This window comes from Halichondria panicea, chromosome 2 (genome assembly GCF_963675165.1).
Source record: "Halichondria panicea chromosome 2, odHalPani1.1, whole genome shotgun sequence".
Classification (NCBI taxonomy): domain Eukaryota; kingdom Metazoa; phylum Porifera; class Demospongiae; order Suberitida; family Halichondriidae; genus Halichondria; species Halichondria panicea.
In genome coordinates, this window is record NC_087378.1 from 7,473,867 (window position 1) to 7,493,981 (window position 20,115).

General features: G+C 43.4%; 4 protein-coding genes across 4 annotated transcripts; 1 reads left to right on the plus strand and 3 right to left on the minus strand.

Annotated features, from left to right (window-relative positions):
• Positions 1-21: 21 nt before the first annotated feature.
• On the minus strand, positions 22-11,210 carry LOC135332045 (protein argonaute-2-like). Its single transcript, XM_064527358.1, has 20 exons — positions 11,034-11,210; positions 10,654-10,841; positions 10,206-10,400; positions 9,459-9,512; positions 8,980-9,110; positions 8,556-8,692; positions 7,880-8,014; positions 7,584-7,671; positions 7,222-7,369; positions 6,256-6,375; positions 5,684-5,806; positions 4,822-4,955; positions 4,257-4,441; positions 3,500-3,659; positions 2,966-3,056; positions 2,391-2,585; positions 1,877-2,011; positions 1,464-1,565; positions 674-873; positions 22-410 (listed from the first exon to the last, which is right to left on the minus strand). Exons 1-20 carry the CDS (start codon positions 11,062-11,064, stop codon positions 296-298), a joined length of 2,667 nt encoding a protein of 888 aa, XP_064383428.1. The 5' UTR covers positions 11,065-11,210; the 3' UTR covers positions 22-295.
• A 72-nt stretch (positions 11,211-11,282) lies between these two features.
• On the minus strand, positions 11,283-13,431 carry LOC135332078 (trans-1,2-dihydrobenzene-1,2-diol dehydrogenase-like). The gene is made up of 5 exons (XM_064527401.1): positions 13,234-13,431; positions 12,756-12,923; positions 12,286-12,569; positions 11,827-11,965; positions 11,283-11,585 (listed from the first exon to the last, which is right to left on the minus strand). The coding sequence occupies exons 1-5, from the start codon at positions 13,429-13,431 to the stop codon at positions 11,376-11,378; spliced, it is 999 nt and encodes a 332-aa protein (XP_064383471.1). The 3' UTR covers positions 11,283-11,375.
• A 39-nt stretch (positions 13,432-13,470) lies between these two features.
• LOC135332268 (uncharacterized) lies at positions 13,471-17,355 on the plus strand. The gene is made up of 6 exons (XM_064527643.1): positions 13,471-13,818; positions 13,882-14,109; positions 14,236-15,324; positions 15,404-15,736; positions 15,808-16,035; positions 16,161-17,355. Exons 1-6 carry the CDS (start codon positions 13,600-13,602, stop codon positions 17,235-17,237), a joined length of 3,174 nt encoding a protein of 1,057 aa, XP_064383713.1. The 5' UTR covers positions 13,471-13,599; the 3' UTR covers positions 17,238-17,355.
• On the minus strand, positions 17,292-20,105 carry LOC135332074 (citramalyl-CoA lyase, mitochondrial-like). The gene is made up of 6 exons (XM_064527397.1): positions 19,724-20,105; positions 19,307-19,516; positions 18,761-18,944; positions 18,340-18,453; positions 17,940-18,118; positions 17,292-17,494 (listed from the first exon to the last, which is right to left on the minus strand). The coding sequence occupies exons 1-6, from the start codon at positions 20,027-20,029 to the stop codon at positions 17,393-17,395; spliced, it is 1,095 nt and encodes a 364-aa protein (XP_064383467.1). The 5' UTR covers positions 20,030-20,105; the 3' UTR covers positions 17,292-17,392.
• Positions 20,106-20,115: the final 10 nt, after the last annotated feature.

Consider the following 20,115-nt stretch of genomic DNA (forward strand, 5'->3'; position numbering starts at 1 on the left):
GTAAAAGTGTTAAGCTAAATACTGTGATCAATAATTATACTCATTTTTTCATTCTTCATTCACACAAAAAAATAATATTTTGTAGAAATGGTGGTGAATAAGAAGCCTACTTGTACATGGTCATAAGGAGCTATGCTATAGCACACATAAATATAATAATACTTCATGTTGTAGTAATATATACACAGTTTGGCTGAAGAACTATAGACTATACCTGAGTCTAACAGAAACACAAAATGATTCATGAGAAAAATATATAAAAGAGAATTCACAAAAAAAAATACTATTTCCAGTTTCAGGCAAAATACATGACTTTTGAACTTTCTTCGTGTACCTTGATGGCCAAAGCCATAGCTTGAGGAGATCGCGCATCATCACTTAGTAGACTAGCAGAAGACCCATCTCCACTACTGCTTGTGTGTGTGTGTGTGTGTGTGTGTGTGTGTGTGTGTGTGTGTGTGTGTGTGTGTGTGGGGGGGGGGTGTTAGTTGAGTGTGCATGTATATGCAAAGTATTTGTAACTTGGGCAAAACTGCCATTTTGGGAAACGCAATAAAATAATGATAATACTAACTAAAACTATTGGGACAGATCAATGATGTACTTCGTAACAACTTATAAATACAGTGCAAATATTTACATGCTAGACACCCATCCACCTATCCACACACACCTTCTATCCTCTGTGTCCTGCAGATGATATCGAGCTCTAAAGGCCACCAAGTGAGCATAATAAGCGGGGGCGGGGTAGGACACACTGCGAGTGCAGCGAACGTAGGTGTGACACAGCTGATAGGTCAGGCACTGCAAATCATCTGCCGTGAAGTCGTTGTCATCCCAGAGAACATGATAATGAGAGGGGCGACTTGTACCCTGTGAGGGACGAGACGAATAACATAATTACACTGGTCGGTGGTGGTCGATACTACTAACCACCTCTTAGGCCTATAGTTTACTGCATAAAAGAGGCAAATTTGTGTGTTTAAGGATTTAAATACCCGCCACTTCCAAAAATTCTAGGCACGTACATCACTGAGATCACTAGCTAAGAGACCTCTACAGTTCAGTTTCAGCACGGATGCTATAGACACACAAATGGAAGCAGTTGCAATCATGGCCTCACTATAAGGATTCGATGTGTTAAACAGTGAAGGTAGTCACTTGGCAATCATATAACATCACCATCTATCTCTGAAATACCTGGGCTGCTACATTTTTATGGAGGCAAAGGCAAGGCTGCAGAACATGTGGACATGATTGATCTTAGAAGGCCCACTATCACATAATACTAAGCATACGTAATGATGCAGTCTCTAGGATACACGTGCTCAGCTGTTTGGCTCGTGTACATATCTCTGTGGGAGTTCTTGTACACAGAACAATTAAGTATTTGTACAATGTATAATTATACATGATGTTACATAATACACTGTAGCTATATGCAAAACAACCAAAGTACTCACCTGGACGCCGGCGTGCGAACAGAGATAGAAGTCGAACTCACTGGGGTGAGTGATACCAACGTCCACCGTGGTGCCAGCTGGAATGTTACCACTGCGACCCACCTACACGTACAAGGCTAGTAAACACACACACCACTATGTAATACCTAGGGAGCATTCTGAGCCTACAACCGTTGACAATCTATTATCATGCGAACATACTTCAGTGGAAAAAACACAAGGAAGACACTAAAATGAACACTATACATAATGCAATCTTATTACAAGTGTCTTGTATTTGATAACTGGCATTTATATTTTGTGAAAAGAGAACCTCTTCTATTGTCAGCTGTGCTACAATTAAAGCACTTGGCTGTATTAGGGAGAGGGTGGGTGGACCTACGTATACAACAACAGCTGTTAGAGGGCCTTACCATATCCGTAGGGTTGGCACAAAACAGGCGAGTGTGATGTCTCTTCTGTACGACAATAAAGGTGATGCCAGGTTGGTAGTCGTCCTCCAGCTTCATACAAGCCTCTCTCACTGACCTGAGCTCGTGCTGTAGAACCTGCATGGAGTGAAACTACACGTTAGATCAGCCATCTGGTACAGTGAAGCCTCGTGTAAAGGACCACTCCAAATTTTTTAGGCAACTTCTCTATTTAAAAAGAGTACTCTTGGCACCGTACACTTGTGCTACATGTAATGATACAACAAAAGCCAGTTATAATGAACAAAATTAGCTGCTCGCAAAGTGTGCCCTATTCATATGTACACTACACGATGAATGGGTATAGTAAACTGGAATTGAAAAGATGCACTCTACACGCACGCATCAAGTAAAACAGCACAGTACATTCCCTAGGCTACAATAGTTGACAACAACAAACGTACATGTCATTATATAAAATATAAAATTAATAGTGTACTATAGACTCATAGTGCACCTGTTGGAACTGTCCCTCGCTGACCCCGTCTCGGTAGAAGATGATGCGATGAGGTTTGAACCGAGTGCTCTGATAAAACTGAATGAGCATCTCTCTGACCATGGCAGCTAGCTCGCTGATGATCTCCTGTCTGTGTGACTGCACACGCACTGTGGCACTGTAACGACTAGGATGACCATCCATACTAGCCACAAGCTACAGCAGAGAAAGGGAGGATAGGGAGGTCACAGGTTGCGTGAAATACATTCTATTGTACATTAAACTACCAAACACAATGTGTATTATTGCTAGAATCACAATATCAATTCTACTCTCCCAAACTATTTCCTAAGACATGTACATGCATAACGACAAATTAAAAGTTATTTTAAGAAGATGTATACACAATAAGTGTGTGTGTGTGGGGGGTGTGGGGTGGGGTGGGTATTCCCTGTAGGGTTTCAAATTGTGAGTCTATTAGTAGAAGGCTTATACAGATAGCAAAAGAGGTGACAGTTTCCCAGATAACTTAAAACCGAAACAGGGAAGTTAGCATCAGTATGTTTCCTATAGCGATGGACACACTAGTGACTCACTGCTGCAATGGAGGGCTTCCTGTCATCCCCGGCTGGGGGGTGGGTCACATCTGCCCCCATAAAGATAACTGGACTCTGGAACACGGCTGGTCTGGAGGAACAAGGAGAGAACAATCAAACCTCAATACAAATACAGGCTGTATGACATTAAAATAATAATAATAACTTGAAGAGGAAACCCTGCCATCCTATCGTAGCTTCACACAAGCTTTGATAGGTGTACACTTTCAACTAGCACTGAACAAAGTGCTTGCAGAGCTACATTGTATCACTATCGAGCACCTACAGTAGCACTGTTGACCATAGTGGGTAAATATGATACGTACTAAAAACACCAGCCCTCATACATGTATTTAAGCACCTAAGCTAATATTCCAACAAGCACAGGTACTTATAACCAAGCTCTCTACTGCACATGTATGCACTACGTATAAGCACAAGTGCTTATAACCAGACTCTCTACTGCACATGTATGCACTACGTATAAGCACAGGTGCTTATAACCAGACTCTATACTGTACATGCACTGTATACCTTATTCCAGGCACCAAAATGCTGTTAATTCCACCCAATTTGACGTTGATCTTGAGACAGAGGTTGGAGAGAGTTTGGGGGGAGGGACGCACAACGTTCTTAAGTTGGACACACTGCGAGGCCACACCCAGCATTGTATCACCCACACGCTTCACCTCGGCTATATTGTGTGTGTATTTATAAGGGGGATGTAGTGAACACAAGACTACCAGGGTTGTGTACATGCTATTGTTACTTTCAATTTTGTAGTGAGAGCGCAAGCATAACAATAGACAGGACAAGACTACAGTGTGTGTGTGTGTGTGTGTGTGTACATGCGGTGGATTAGTAAACATTGGAGCCCACACACGTACCGCTCACACACGTACCGCCCACACACATCTTACTCCATAACTGCACACTGACTCAGTGTCTGTCATACATGTAGGTATATAAAATCAAGATGATCTATACCTGAGGAGTCTATACATATAATAGTCACAGTCTGGGGCTAGGCCTTAATTAGTGGAGTATTAGTGGATGCTCAAAATGCACCTAAACAGTCACTATAAAGAGAGTGTCTGTGTGAGTGTATTTAGACTTATTGTTAACTCAGTTAGGCTTATTGGTACTGTACTTACAACTGTGGGGTTGTACTGGCATAGTCTACCAAAGCCTATCCCTATATCAACTACAACACTGCCTCACACACACACACACACATATGCCCCCTCCACACACATACATGTGCGCCCCCTCCACACCTCCACACTCTCACCATAAACGGGGGTCTTCCCGGGCAGAATGACCATGATCAGCTGTAGCTCGGGTCTCTCCTGCTTCAGCTGTCTGAACAACGGCTCTACATTTTCCAGCCCACTCACGTAACGATAGAAGTACGGGTCCTTGATAACAGGCATCCCAGCATCGTTGCTGATGCGGCGCAACTGGAACACAAATTGTCTGCAAGGGATGATACAATACAATACTGAGTAGTGCAGTGTACCACACGTAGAAACTTGCAGATTGTGTGATCACCCCTGAAAGCAGGTCACCCTCTATAATAATAATAATATATACAGCGAAGTTAATGGGGCCCAAAGTCTCCATAGCGTTTTTAACCAGAGTTAGCAGGCCAATCCTTTATTGAAGCCGTGTAATAAACGTTCATTACTAAGCTTGGAGACAGACAGAACCTCGAATCTCTGTGAAATTCAGCAAGCAAAATATGTTCACACTGAACATTTCCTATGACCACTCTTGGTCTACCCAAGGCCGGGTGACCACCACTAGACTGTAGGTTAACTTCACTCTTCACTAAAGGACATAGACGTGTTACTGACCTGATCTTGTCCTCTGGACAAAAACGGACCTGGGCGAAGGTGAGGAGAACCCAATGGTGTATCTCAACACCGCGATGGAACTGCTTGCCCCTCATGTCCCACACTCCCTTGTCTGGCTGGGCTTGGATACGACTCTGCATGGGGAGAGAAGAGATACTCAACTATAATTATTATAACAACTTTATAAGAAGGAATTTGAAGAATATATACAGTTGTGTCTGCAGGGAAATTTGTCTGTGTACACATAATAATTGTAATAGCAAACAGGTATAGAAAGATGTTGTCTAAAAACCAGAACTTGTAGGATACTGCCTACCCCATACAGTAGATGTGTGTGTGAGACCACCCTGCATGCCCACCAGTACAACCATTCTCCAGTGCCTACCCCATACAGTAGGTGTGTGTGAGACCACCCTGCATGCCCACCAGTACAACCATTCTCCAGTGCCAACCCCATACAGTAGGTGTGTGTGAGACCACCCTGCATGCCCACCAGTACAACCATTCTCCAGTGCCTACCCCATACAGTAGGTGTGTGTGTGTGAGACCACCCTGCATGCCCACCAGTACAACCATTCTCCAGTGCCTACCCCATACAGTAGGTGTGTGTGAGACCACCCTGCATGCCCACCAGTACAACCATTCTCCAGTGCCTACCCCATACAGTAGATGTGTGTGTGAGACCACCCTGCATGCCCACCAGTACAACCATTCTCCAGTGCCTACCCCATACAGTAGATGTGTGTGTGAGACCACCCTGCATGCCCACCAGTACAACCATTCTCCAGTGCCTACCCCATACAGTAGGTGTGTGTGAGACCACCCTGCATGCCCACCAGTACAACCATTCTCCAGTGCCTACCTTTCCACCATACTGCAACAGAGGAGGAGGGAGTATACGTCCGTTAACATTCACCATTTTCTGCTCTACTGAGATGCCAAAATCTCGTACGTATGGATCATCGTTGAAGTTGGCTCGTGCCACCTGCAATGTATTCGACTTGTGACCACATATTTCCTTTTTCCTTAGGCAAGCTCTAACCAAAACACATTCAATTTTCAAAACATAAGCAATACAGTTGTATATAGCCGGGTTTATTTCCTCTGTCAAACTTTGTATATAATTATATTGGAAACCGATCTTAAAGCATGGTGTACAACAATAATGCTTATACCAGGTGGTGCTCTGCTTATACTTAAATACCGTATAGCGCGAAATTGTTAAGGCATTTAAATTTCGTGGATTGGTCTCTAAAAGCATTTCGTTGAATAAATTTCGTGCTATTATTTTAGTCAAATGACATTGTGTCTTCTGTTAGCTAATAATTTCGTGTAGAATTGCTAACCCACGAAAAGAGTGAAAATTAAACCCCTCAAAAAGTTTGCACTATACGGTATTACCCCTTCACCACAACCACCTTCCAGAAGACTCACCAGTCTGTTTATTTCTCTCTCTCTGTCGGGGGCAGTGCGCGATGTGGCTCTAATCATACGTGAGGTCTGCATCTCTGACAGCTTCTTGATACAACGTTGCCCTGGCACCAGGTTACATACCTGCATGCATGAGAACAGAGAGCAAGTGATAATAGACAGGAGCACTAGCTAGGGAGGGGGGAGGGCACCCACTCACTATAGAGTTAGTCTGGTAGGGAGGGAGGGCACCCACTCACTAAGAGTTAGTCTGGGAGGGAGGGAGGGCACCCACTCACTAAGTGTTAGTCTGGGAGGGAGGGGGGCACCCACTCACTAAGTGTTAGTCTGGGAGGGAGGGGGGGCACCCACTCACTAAGAGTTAGTCTGGGAGGGAGGGAGGGCACCCACTCACTAAGTGTTAGTCTGGGAGGGAGGGGGGCACCCACTCACTAAGTGTTAGTCTGGGAGGGGGGGGGGCACCCACTCACTGGCTTACAGCTTGTACCACAAGTACAAAAGAGAGTTTCAGTTTATATACTGCCTTTTGTAGTTCATCTAAAGCAACGGCTTATAACCACCAACAAGGTAACTATTTGGTCTATCTTTCAGAGATCCATTTCTGTATTGTTACTTGTCCATAAAACCATTTATTCTATTTACACTTGTACATTGTACACCAGGTGATGATGGAAAAGTCATTATAGCCTATGGACAACCTACCATGCAACCTGCCCTCCTATTTAGCACGAACTTAACAACTTAACAGTTGACTTCAAGGTATCAGTATGAACATAGTGATAAATGCTTCCCTCAGGCAAGTGAATCATAGCTTATTTAGGAGGTTGAACACAAGTCGACTATAGCAATAAAGAAACCAGTATGCTATGAAGATTAAAATTCTCTTATAGACCATAAATCTCATTACACATTCCTAGAGGCACTGAAATGTTCCCAGCAACACATGGTCACAGTAACCTACTGTAGTACCTCTAATGGTAAGTAGGTGTGCTTCTTCTCTTGCCCTACTTGCAGACATGGTAAGTGTGGGTAGCGCAACTCAAGCTTGTGCTTTTCCTTGAAGTACGTCCACACGCTGCAATCGTAAGTGTCACCTGACTCTACTGTTAACGGAAACCTGTATGGTGCACGAAAGTATAACCGTGGTTATTTTCAATAACACGCAGCACAAGAAGTCAAAGCCTTTTGAGAGAATCTGATAGAAATACCCAACAATAAGTAATGTCCACATCAAACCGACCACCTCGTCGCTACCTATTGATGCAGAATGTATGCTAATTCATTCATAGCTGAAAGATGTACTGACTTGTACATAGTCTTGTCTTACATACGTTTGTGCAGAAGCGGGTCTCCTAGTGACGTTGCACACTCTGTACTTTCTCCTAATGGGGCCAGTGTGGGTCACTTCCACTTTCAGTCCTGGACACCATTAACAAAATAAAATAAAACACAATCTTCATAATAATTATCTCGATTGAATGTTGTATAATAATTATGTAACATGGTCTCCAAAGCTACCACCCACGCCACTAGCTACATTTGGGCTTCACAAAAACAATAAATAAATTGGCCCACAGCCATTTAATTCACAAATTATTAAGTAGACTCATAATTACAAGGGATATACCTTTTATTTCTTTGGCAAACTTTACTCTTTGTGAGTCTGAGAGTGGTCTGTTCTGACATTCAATGCTACTTAGCTCCATCACTTCACAGAGAAAGTCCAGCACTGGCTGCTGCTTGTAGAACGCAGTGGCTGACACTGATGATGGAGGAAACAAGAGCTACTATAACAGGAATTGCATGTGGTATATATATACTGTAGCTGGGTCATGCTCTCTAAGGTTGGGCCTTGTGAACTCCCCCCCCCCCCACCCCCCTGACTGCTACTGACATGTAGCTGGATCAAGGTTGGGCCTTGTGAACTCCCCCCCCACCCCCCCACCCTGACTGCTACTGACATGTAGCTGGATCAAGGTTGGGCCTTGTGAACTCCCCATAGACCTGACTGCTACTGACATGTAGCTGGATCAAGGTTGGGCCTTGTGAACTCCCCATAGACCTGACTGCTACTGACATGTAGCTGGATCAAGGTTGGGCCTTGTGAACTCCCCCCCCCCACCCACACCCTGACTGCTATACTGACATGTAGCTGGATCAAGGTTGGGCCTTGTGAACTCCCCCCCCCCACCCATACCCTGACTGCTACTGACATGTAAGGTTCTTAAATTACTATAACATGTACAGTGTATTATAGCATGTTATCAAGCTATATATCCAGTTTATTAGGGGATTTCCCTCACCATCGATATTGAGCATCATTTTCCATTGTGACGGCCTGATGCTCTGGTGGAACCCAAACCACACCTCCCTCCCACTACCCAGGGGGTGGGGGTCCCCGTCAGGAGGGGAGAAGAACGATCGGCCAACAGGAGTGTATCTGAAGGACGATAAATACGATAAATGTTTACTCAACTGAAAAAAAACACGTATATACTGTTTGCATTCTTAGACCAACGTTTTTGCTAGATAAAGCCACAGAATTAGTTTAATGGTCACAATAATACGTGTGTATATATATACATAGCAGTCAGGCAATTAAGGCTTCTTATTGAAGCAACTGGATACGGTGTAAATGTTCAGATACAGAGCTAATGGTGAAGTACACGAGACACACAAAGGGGCTCTTTGAAGCAACAGACATGCTAACAGTGATAAGCCATTCACCTCATGGAGGGTAGGTGTCTCATTACAACATCCAGACTCTGTATGCAGTCAAAGGGCATTCCTGGTTGGTCACCACGCAGCACTCTCTCCAACTGTTCCAGCTGGACCTGAGCTACGTGTTTGATACCAACCTGAGTGTGTGTGTGTGTGTGGGAAGGGCTAGGGTGTGTGTGTGGGGGGGGAAGGGCTAGGGTGTGTGTGGGGTGTGGAGATCGAGGGTTAGGGTGTGTGGGGTGGGGCTAGGAAGTAGTGTAGTCTTGTAGACCTATGAGAGTTTCTGTAGCCAGAGTGTTGGTGAGACAGTTGAAATTTTGGGGATTACTTGTGAGAGTGAGCATTGCATGGATATGAGAGTGAATGTTCAATATACTGTATAAAAGCAAGGGTGAAGTAACGTATCCATTACACATGGTCATGGGGATACCTCTTATCTGGGTCTGTATCTATATACATACTGTGAACCTGTCTTTCTTCCTTACCCTGAAAGATCGGTCCTTCCCATCACCACCAGGTAGTGATACTGTAACCTCAATCTGTAGGATGAATACACCACGGTGATGAGCACATGTACTGTGTGCAGTCAACAGTGAAACCAACTACATCATGCAGTAAGCCACAACATCCTTGTACCCAGCAAAACCAAACACTTGTATTTGGAAGGTTGAAACCTGTGCTCATAAGTTTATTATGAAACTCTGTGAAACAACATCAGCCCATTTGCTCGAGTATGGTGTGAATAAGTGAAAATGAATCTTATAGTTCTTTATCATACCTCACCATGCAACAAGATATAAACATGCAGACCTACGTTTTCAAGCTGGATAACCAGAGAGACACACGCTTAATTCCACTCCTTTGACCCCCAAAATCTAATATTTTGCAGGTCAACCATTAGTGGTGTAAGCATTCTAACAACTGCACTCGACTACAGATATGCAGTTTAGTAACGTGCAACTGAAGCGTGGCATTTCTATATTACAATAAGTATATACAATAGCCTGTAATTGTACTAACAAAGCAAGCCAGTGGTATTTTGTGAGTGACAACCTTCCTACTAAAATATGTACTGATTTAGCAACTGAATACCATTAACAAATACCAAAGGAAGCATATGATACACAATGAATAACATTGCATGAATCAGCAGAAATGTGTCCTACACATTCTCTTTACAATGGAAAACAAATGACTGATTTGCATACCAAGATCAACCCCATAGTACAGACCTTGTCTCTCCCAATTGGCAAGGGTCTTCTACAGTAGAGATTTTTTCGTCCGTCAAAGACTGGCTTTTGTCGACCGAAATACTCGCCATGTACCTGTACTAGTGTTTCTACTATCTCTCTGTTCACACGCCTGGGGCACTTCTCGGGTATTATAGATATGTCATAGTGATAGAGTACGCAGGAGGGGATTTGGACCTGCAGGAGGAGAGGAGTCAATCTGGTAATTGAATTGGAAATGAATGTGAATTGAAACTAAACAACTTAATGGTAAAAGGTCAACAAAGGACAGTGAAAACCCACATCTGTTATAGTCGTTGACCTAATTAATAGCCACATTACATTTTATATATATATATATATACATGTTCACTCATAGCATGTATATCAGAAGAGTAAATGTACAAGTCTACAAGTGATATCTACGTACTCTTGTGTAATTCGCATGCACCTTAAAATGATTGGCTTTGAGTATGATGGGTCTTCCGAGTCGACCGTAGTTTGGTCTGAGTGGAGGGTGGAAGTCGGGAGTGGGTGTGACCTGTGCTAGGGGACTGGGTAGGGGGGGGGCTGGGGTGGAGGGGCCGGGGGTACTAGAGGGAGATTGCCATACCATCGAATTCGAATCGAACGGAATGGCTGCATGAAACAAGAATATCAGTAACTACAGGCTGAGACAGATTTGTGCATGTGCATGCATGGTGAGAATCGAGGCTAAGTATATATGCCTTTGTTCATTAATAGCCCATAAAAATAATGCACTATGCTGCACTGCAAGTATGCAAGTTAAGTGATAGCTACCTATAGATCAGACACAAACATGAAACTTACACAATGGCCTGAACTGAACGTTCTCATCCATGATCTTGCTGGATTCTGGGTAGATACTGTATGGACTAAAGAGTTAATAGAACTAGCATAGAGCTAGCTAGCTAGCTATTAAAGGGTAGATAACAACCAAACTACAAGGTTGTGTATTTATCATGTAACGCTACAAGCTCATGTTTTACTGTGGAATACTAGGGGAAATTTCTAACCACAAGGCGTGGCACCAAATTAATATGAAATTAAGAAAGAAAATTCACGGGATAAAATTTGTGTAAACTAGAAATATTACGAGATTTTAATTATAGAAATCTACATAAAATTAAGTATAAAATTAGTGTAGAGATTTTAATTATTATAGATACAGGAACCTAGTTGCTCAATAACAGTTTTAGCAATTTCAGACACAATTTGGGAATGTTCCAAAGGCATAGCTTCACTCTCGAGCTTTCCTTGACTTATACATTTTCTGACCTCCTCTGCTTCGTAGCACAATCCAACACTATTGACGAACACAGTAGGTCGGCATGGCGTCGGTAGAGGAAACTCCAGCACACCCTGTAAAAACAGACAACAAAAATAAATCAACCTTACCAACATTTGCAATAAACATAGCTATTTATAACTTTTGTCGAGTGTAATAAGCAGTCCCCCTAATCCATGCAGTGTAGGGCTCACTTTGGCTAACACAAATTAATGTGTAAATAGCTGAGCTAATACTTTTTGATGCAGAACCATGGATGACCATGCAGTTGCTCAAACGATAGTCATGGGACTAACACTTATCACATTCATTTACCGATGGTGTTTCTAGTTTGGAAGGACACCAAAAGGTCTGTGGCAGTTTAAGAGTTCCTTCTGTACCGATAACATAGGCCTCTCCCGGCAGGTTGAGATTGAACGAGCATGTCAACTGAGCGACCCTCTCACCGGAATACCTGCAATAGAGGGAGTGGTAGACATACAAAATATGTGCGTGTGTCCAGGATGATTTCACAGATCTGTAGGCATAACAGAGACTGTTGCAAGGCAACTAATTTAAGCATAGACTGTATTTCCTACGGGGGATGAGGTGGAGACTTTTATTATAATGTGGACTACATAACAATAAGTCGTACAACTACTGAATTGGGGCTACCAGAGAATAGGACGATACAGTTTCTCAATCTGTATTTAATTCCTACTACATATAGAAGAGGTCCTATACAAGAGGGAAGCTAACGGGTCCAGCTGTATACATATCACATACTCCACTTACTTGAGCGTTATGGCAGCAAATTCGTCCACCCCACTGTCGGTGAGCCAGCCTTTAGTCTCAATGCTCTCTGGACGTTCACCAAAAACCATGGTAGCAAAGTTGATTGGGTAAACACCCACTTCAAGTATATTACTCCCCTTGAGTTTCGGGTCTGTCATGTGACCAGGAAGTTTGGGGTTACGAAATCCGAGATTGGCTTGGACGTACTTGACCTCACCGATGACCCCTGATGCAATCTGTTTTCGCAACTGAATAATTGCAGGGAAACATCTCGTCCACACCGCCTATAATTATTATAGACCAAGTGATAATTATGTGGAGGGGAATAAATGATCATACCAGACTACAGTAATAATGTAATTATAATTATATATAGCGAATAATGAGCCTAATTAGAAGGTGGAGTAAAATTAATTTTAGTGCCAATTTAATACATTCTGTAGCTCATTATGTGTTCATAATTAATGTACCTCCATAAGAAAGAGATTTTTCTCTTTGGCTGTTTTAATGAGAGTAGCCGTGTCTTGAGGGGAGGCAGTGAGGGACTTCTCACACAGGACCGGTTTACCATTGTTCAGCATCAGAAGGACAGTGTCTTTATGACAAGCTGTGATGTTACCAATGTATACAACATCTACCTATAGAGATCAACAAATAAATTAGTTTAGAGTATACTTTTCCCAATGCCATATAAAAAGCATGTGACTCTTGCTTTGAGGAACACACCAATCAGACATTAATCAGGGAAGAATTCGTAATATAATATAGCAGGTAATTTTCGGGGGGGGGGTTCGTGGTTTTCGTGGTTGAATGAAGCAATCATTGACCACCTTTACCTGCAGTACAGTGCAAGCAGCAAACAGATCCACAAACTGACTAAATATTGCTCAACCACGACCCCCGGAAATTACCCGCTATATACGGTAGAACCTTCTAACACACACGTACCTGAGGGTCCCCTGCTAGCTCCTCGTAGGACCCATAGGCAGTGGGAATGTCATGAGTCTGGGCAAACTCAGTGGCTGACTGCAATGAACGAGCAGCCACGGCCACAGTCTTGTGCTCTGTCTCTGGCAGAGCCTTCAGACCAACCATAAAGTCGTGGGATATCCGACCAGCCGAAGCAATGCCCCAACGAAGAGCCATTTCTCTGCAAAAAGAGAAGGTTTTAAGGAGAGACTTGGGCCACGTGTTGAGTGAAAGGAGGGTGGGGCTGCCTCTGCAAAGGAATTATGTCATGTGGTAAAATGAGATAATCAACACACAGCAATGTGAAGTAGATATCACAACACAGCTCCAATCAACCCATTGACAATGGAGTCTGAGAGTACAGCATTACTGCAGACAAGGAGCAGCACTGGTCGAGTTGGGCTAGTCCTTGTATTTGCCCTCATGGCTTGCACTGGAGGCATCTTAGGAGGGTACAGTCATGGTTTCCCATCTCCAACTCTACTACAGCTGGAAATCGCCTACGAGAATGGAGAACGTACAACTGCATTTTCCAGTAAAAGCATCTATGAAGGCTTGTTTGGGGTGAGCTCACATGCAACCATTCTCCATCCACTATCTGTGTTTAAATCTTCTTTGTTTTTGCAGGCCATTGGTCCGATTGGTGGACTGTTTGGGGGCTCAATTGCAGGTCCTGTGTCCGATCGCTTTGGTCGTTCAGCTGCTCTCGTACTGATGAGCGTCCCTCACCTGATTGGTTGGCTTACCCAGGCCTATGCTCCACTAATGCCTACCTTTGATAGTTTTGTGTCAGTTCTCATGATTGGACGATGGTTTACCGGATTCGGTACCGGCTGGGGATCACTTGTCATTACTGTAAGCAACCCCTTAATTTGTCAATGTTTAGACTACAGTAATTACGTTTAGTGTATGTTGTGCATCAATATCGATAGTCATAGCATCAACTGATAGATGCCTAATAAAAACATTTTGTCCCTACAGGTGTACATGGTGGAGATCTCCCCTGCAAAGCTCAAGGGTTTATTTGGTTCCATGTTCTGGTTCTCTAGTTCAATTGGTATCTTGTTGGTGTATGCTCTCGGAGCTATTCCTGGATTTTCTTACTCCAGTCTCTCTCTCTCAACTGCTGGGCTGGTACTCGTGTGTGTAACTCTCTACTGCTTCCTACCAGAGACTCCTCGGTGGCTAGCTGTCAATCAGAGGCTTGAAGAGTCATACAAAGTCTTGAAACGCCTCAGGGGAAAGGACACAGATATCAGTATGGAGATGAAAGAACTACAAGATAATATTGCAGAGACTGGAGAGCTAACGTGGAAAATAAAACTGTTGTATCTCACAAACAAATCCGCTTACAAGCCATTAATTTTATCGGTGATTCTAATGATGTTTCAGCAATTCACTGGAATCAATGTAGTGCTCTTCTATGCCGAAACTATCTTACACGATGCTAGGGTAGTAAACGCAGACCAAGTGGCTGGTTTTGCTGTTGGATCTACTCAAGTACTGGCTGTGTTTGTGGCTGTTGTTTTGGTGGACTACTTGGGCCGAAAGGTGCTCCTTGTTACAAGCAGTGTCCTGATATGCATCAGTACTGGAATGCTGGGTCTCTACTACTTCCTAACAGACTTTGTTTGCAGCCAGTACAATGTTACAGATATGGTGATGACGAATACATCAAATTTGCCATTTTATTGCGATCCCATCTCCAGCAATTTTTTCATATTAGCAATCGTTAGTGTTCTGTTGTCTATTATCGGATTCTCTATCGGATGGTCTACGTTACCGTGGGTCATGATCAGTGAATTAGCCCCCCTTCGAGTGAGAGGTGTTTTGAGTGGTATAGCCATCTTTGTCAACTGGAGTTCAGCTGCATTTGTAACATTTGTTTTCCCGTTGTATCAGAACGTAGTCCAGCACTATGGTAGCTGGTGGACTCTCACTGTCATCACCTTCCTCAGCATTCCATTTGTTATATTCTTCATACCCGAAACTAAAGGCAAGAGTCTGGAGAAAATTGAGGAAGGATTCAAGTCAAGAACTAAAAACAATAAAAGATGTCTTGAAGATTTTAGCAATAGTTTTATTAATTAATTGTTTTATTCATTGCACATTTTTGTACTCAACCACATCCTGTAGATGCATTTACTAGCTGGGCAGTATGGAGGCTGGTCTAATAGCAGCTAGCGACTTTGAAAGTACTCTGGAGGGAGACAAGACTAGGCCACTAGCTCCAGTATTCAAGTTTCCTCTAATAGAACTTGGGAAAAGCTTCAAGACAAGTAAAACGTCTGAAGAGAGAAGCCAAACAGGTCAAGTGGGCCCAGTGCTGCTTTTTGCCATCATAGCATGTGTCGGTGGAGTCCTGGGCGGTTACAGCCATGGATTCCCTTCTCCCACACTCTATGAGCTGGAAATTTCCTACCAGAGTGGAGAGAGAGTCACTGCATTCTCCAGTAGCAGCATCTATGAAGGCTTGTTTGGGGTGAGCTAGCTGAGCCAGTGAGCCCCACCCCACCCCCTTTTATACATGTGCACACTTTCTTGTTTCTGCAGGCCATTGGTCCCATTGGTGGACTGTTTGGGGGCTCAATTGCAGGTCCTGTGTCCGATCGCTTTGGTCGTTCAGCTGCTCTCGTACTGATGAGCGTCCCTCACCTGATTGGTTGGCTTACCCAGACCTACGCTCCACTAATGCCTACCTTTGATAGTTTTGTGTCAGTTCTCATGATTGGACGATGGTTTACCGGATTCGGTACCGGCTGGGGATCACTTGTCATAACTGTAGGTGTACACTAACTACATCACTTTACACCTAATTAAAAGGTCATGCTTTGTGAATGCCATTAGTTTCCCCACGTATGTATACTGTTATACATGTCTGCATTCACATAACATTAATAATACAGGTATATATTGTGGAGATCTCTCCTGCAAAGCTCAAGGGTTTATTTGGTTCCATGTTCTGGTTCTCTAGTTCAATTGGCATCTTGCTGGTGTATGCTCTCGGAGCTATTCCTGGATTTTCTTACTCCAGTCTCTCTCTCTCCACTGCTGGTCTGGTACTCGTGTGTGTGACCCTCTACTGCTCCCTACCAGAGACTCCTCGGTGGCTAGCTGTCAATCAGAAGATTAAAGAAGCTCGCAAAATATTGAAAACACTCAGAGGCAAAGAAACAGACATAAGTGTCGAGATGAAAGAGCTTCAAAAGAACATTGAAGATAGTGGAAAATTGACATGGAAAACAAAACTAAAATATCTCACGAATAAATCTGCTTACAGGCCATTAATTTTATCAGTGATTCTGATGGTGTTTCAGCAATTTACTGGGAGCAACGTAGTGTTATTCTACGCAGGGACTATACTGTTGGACGCTGAAGTTGTAAACGCTAGTCAAGTGGCTGGTTTTGCTGTTGGATCTACTCAAGTACTGGCTGTGTTTGTGGCTGTTGTTTTGGTGGACTACTTGGGCCGAAAGGTGCTCCTTGTTACAAGCAGTGTCCTGATATGCATCAGTACTGGAATGCTGGGTCTCTACTACTTCCTAACAGACTTTATTTGCAGCCAGTACAATGTTACTGCAGTTAATGTGACCCAACTACCCGTTTACTGCGATCCCATTTCAAGCAACTTTTACTCCTTAGCTATTTTCAGTATTTTATTGTTTATAATTGCGTTTTCTATTGGCTGGTCTACGATACCCTGGATTATGATGAGCGAGCTATCTCCACTCAGGGTCAGAGGAATCGTTAGCAGTATAGCCATCTTTGTCAACTGGAGTTCAGCTGCATTTGTAACATTTGTTTTCCCGTTGTATCAGAATGTAGTCCAGCACTATGGTAGCTGGTGGACTCTCACTGTCATCACCTTCCTCAGCATTCCATTTGTTATATTCTTCATACCCGAAACTAAAGGCATGAGTTTGGAGAAAATTGAAGAAGGATTCAAGCCTAAAGATGACAGTGAAATTACAACAGCTGTATAATTAATTTTTATTGCCATAATTATTTACATATCGGTAATTATAATATTAATTAAATTTTTATAAGCAGAAAAAATTCTTATTATTGCGTAACAAACACAACCAGAGTTCGTGTTCAATGAAATATATATAATGAAAATAGAGTGGAAAATGTCTGACTAGCTATTAGAGTTAGAAATGGCGTGTTGCAGTCTAACAATGTTCTCAGCTTGAAGGAGCAGAGGCTTGTCAATCATACGTCCATCAAACACAAACGCTCCCTGAGAGGGAGAGGGGGAGAGAGAGAGGGGGAGTGAGGGGGGGAGGGAGGGGGAGGGAGAGGGAGGGAGGGGAGAGAGGGGGGGAGAGGGGGAGAGGGAGAAATAAAGCACTGTAAATTGACCGAGTACATGCACATCACTTTAAGTGCACTGTCTAGTGTGATCGCATCACATTTTGTGTGTACATTTTAGCTGGGGGTTAGCACACCTTTAGTTAATGATACCTATATACATTAGTTAATGATATCTACATTTGTATAGCCTGTAGGTTGTTGTCATAAAGGGAAGCCTTACTTGCCATGCTCAAGCACCTAGCTTAATTAGCTATAGTTATAGTGAAGCAAAGGGTATTCAGCCTTAAAACCTTCCATCCCAAGGGGACTTTCCCTACCAACAAATCACTGAAACGTCCGTAACCCAAGCAATACCACAATAGCTCCAATACCTTGCCAGTTTCCTGATGCCGATGAAACGCTTCAATGAGTTCTGTGGCCCACTTGGTCTGAGTGGAGGACGGGGAAAAGGCAGCCTGTACGATGGGCACCTGATCAGGGTGGATCACCTGCTTCCCTGTGTAGCCCATACGAGCACCTTCCTCTGACTGGACTCTGAGACTGTCAAGGTCTGTAGGGGACGAGGAAAAATGTTTACATTGGCACAGAACTAAGCCAGTTCAAAAGGCAACCAAGTACAGAAGGATCACATACAATTAAGCTGAATACATCATTTTTATTATAGATTTGACACACAAATAAAAGCCTCTTGCTAAGGCTTCTGCACACTTAAGTATGAATACAAAACTTTCTTTATAAATTCCTTTATAACTGTGCTCTGATCACGTGTACCTTTGTAGTCAATATCCACGAGGTCGATGGCGTCGAGTCCAAAAGCCTTGGCGTGGGTCACAAGACTCTGTCTAGCGTAAAGCACTTCATATGCATCCTTTGTTCTAGTACCTCCTGTATAACGGTTAATTGAGGTAGCAGCTATAGAACTCCAGTAAGAAATAGTAAAAGATTAAGGTCTTGCAAATATCGAGTTAAACACACCGTGTACAGAGATCTGAATAGTGCTAGGGACATACTTTATAGTAAAACTAGGGCTGTAGTCATAAAATGCAAGGTTATGCTTGTAAACTTCAACATTTTGAGCTAAAATGTCACACAATACTGTAACGGTAGGATCATCATGAACAGCACAAGAACTTCACAACGAACAGTTAGAGTTGCACTGCATATATACATGTAGATACATAACCCAACCCACCTAGTGTGGCCAAGAAGTCGTCTGAACCGAACACGAGAGCACTGAGGCGTAGATGTCTGGCAGACTGAGTTCCAAACTGGCACACTTCTCTCAAGTTGAGTAGACCCACAGGGCTCTCAATGATCACAATCAGAGGTACTGGAGTGGTGGTTCCTTCGTGGTGAACACTCAAAGCCAGGTCCAGCTAAGTGTATGGGGGGGGGGGGGAGGGGAGGGAGGGAGGGAGGGAGGGAGGGAGGGAGGGGGGGGAGGGAGGGGGGGGAGGTGGGGGAGGTGGAGGTACTTAATTTTAGTGTTGTATACATTCACAGGTGGGAAAAAGAGATAAGGCTTTTATACTATGGCATTTCCAACTGAACTTTCATTGCCTAAATGTGTGCACAGACTACTGTAGCCTCCTCCACAGGCCTCGTTGCAATACCCAGAGAAAGGGTTTATTTTTGTCCGGGTCAGTGTTTTGGGGAGGAAGTGGGCGTGGGGATGAGGCTAAGAATACTGTAGTTCTATTAGTAAGAGAGATGTATAACCATCTCTCTATGTATGTACCTCAGCTAGGTGTTCCGGTGTGTCACATTTTGGCAGCATAATAGCATCTGGCAGCCCCCCTCCACTGTCATGTGACCCGGAGTACACTGCATCCAGATCGTCATCCACCAGTCCACTCTCAAACCCGTTAATCCTAACGACAAGCTCCGCTTTAGAGCCGACTGAGCGACAGCCAGCTATAGCACTCCCAACTGATCGCCGGGCATTCTCCTAGAAAACAGAAAGTGAACTCCATTAGTGTGTTGAGTGTAGATAACATCAAAAAATTAATTTCTCAATAATTATAATTATGCAAAAATTCTTTGCTGAGATGGGATCAATTCATCACTAGCTAATAAGTTATCTATAGTTGAAAATTAAATGATTCTAGAGCTGTCAATTTAAAACAGCCACCCACCCTTAATCTCTTAACGTTACCTTCTGATTGACAGCCACTCCATCTTCCAAGTCGAAGGCAAGTGTATCGACACACAGTGAAGCAGCCTTGTTTATCTTCCTCTTGTCAGATGCCGGTACATACATGAGCGCCCTACGAGCATGGAACATATTACTTGAGCTACAGTAGAAGCGACTCAAAGGGCCGGTCGAAACTCGACTCGAGACGCTGGTCCTAGAGAGTGCATTTCTTGTCAAGGAGGTTGCTGAACTTCTGAACAGTAGATCGATTTTTCTCAGACACATAAAGGTTCTTGACACAACGCAATTTGCTAGTGAATTTGACATTTCTTCAAACAGTGGCCATCAAACATCAAATGAATATTTTATGGGAATTGGCTATTGAAATTAGGGGAATGGTCGTCCCTAGGAAA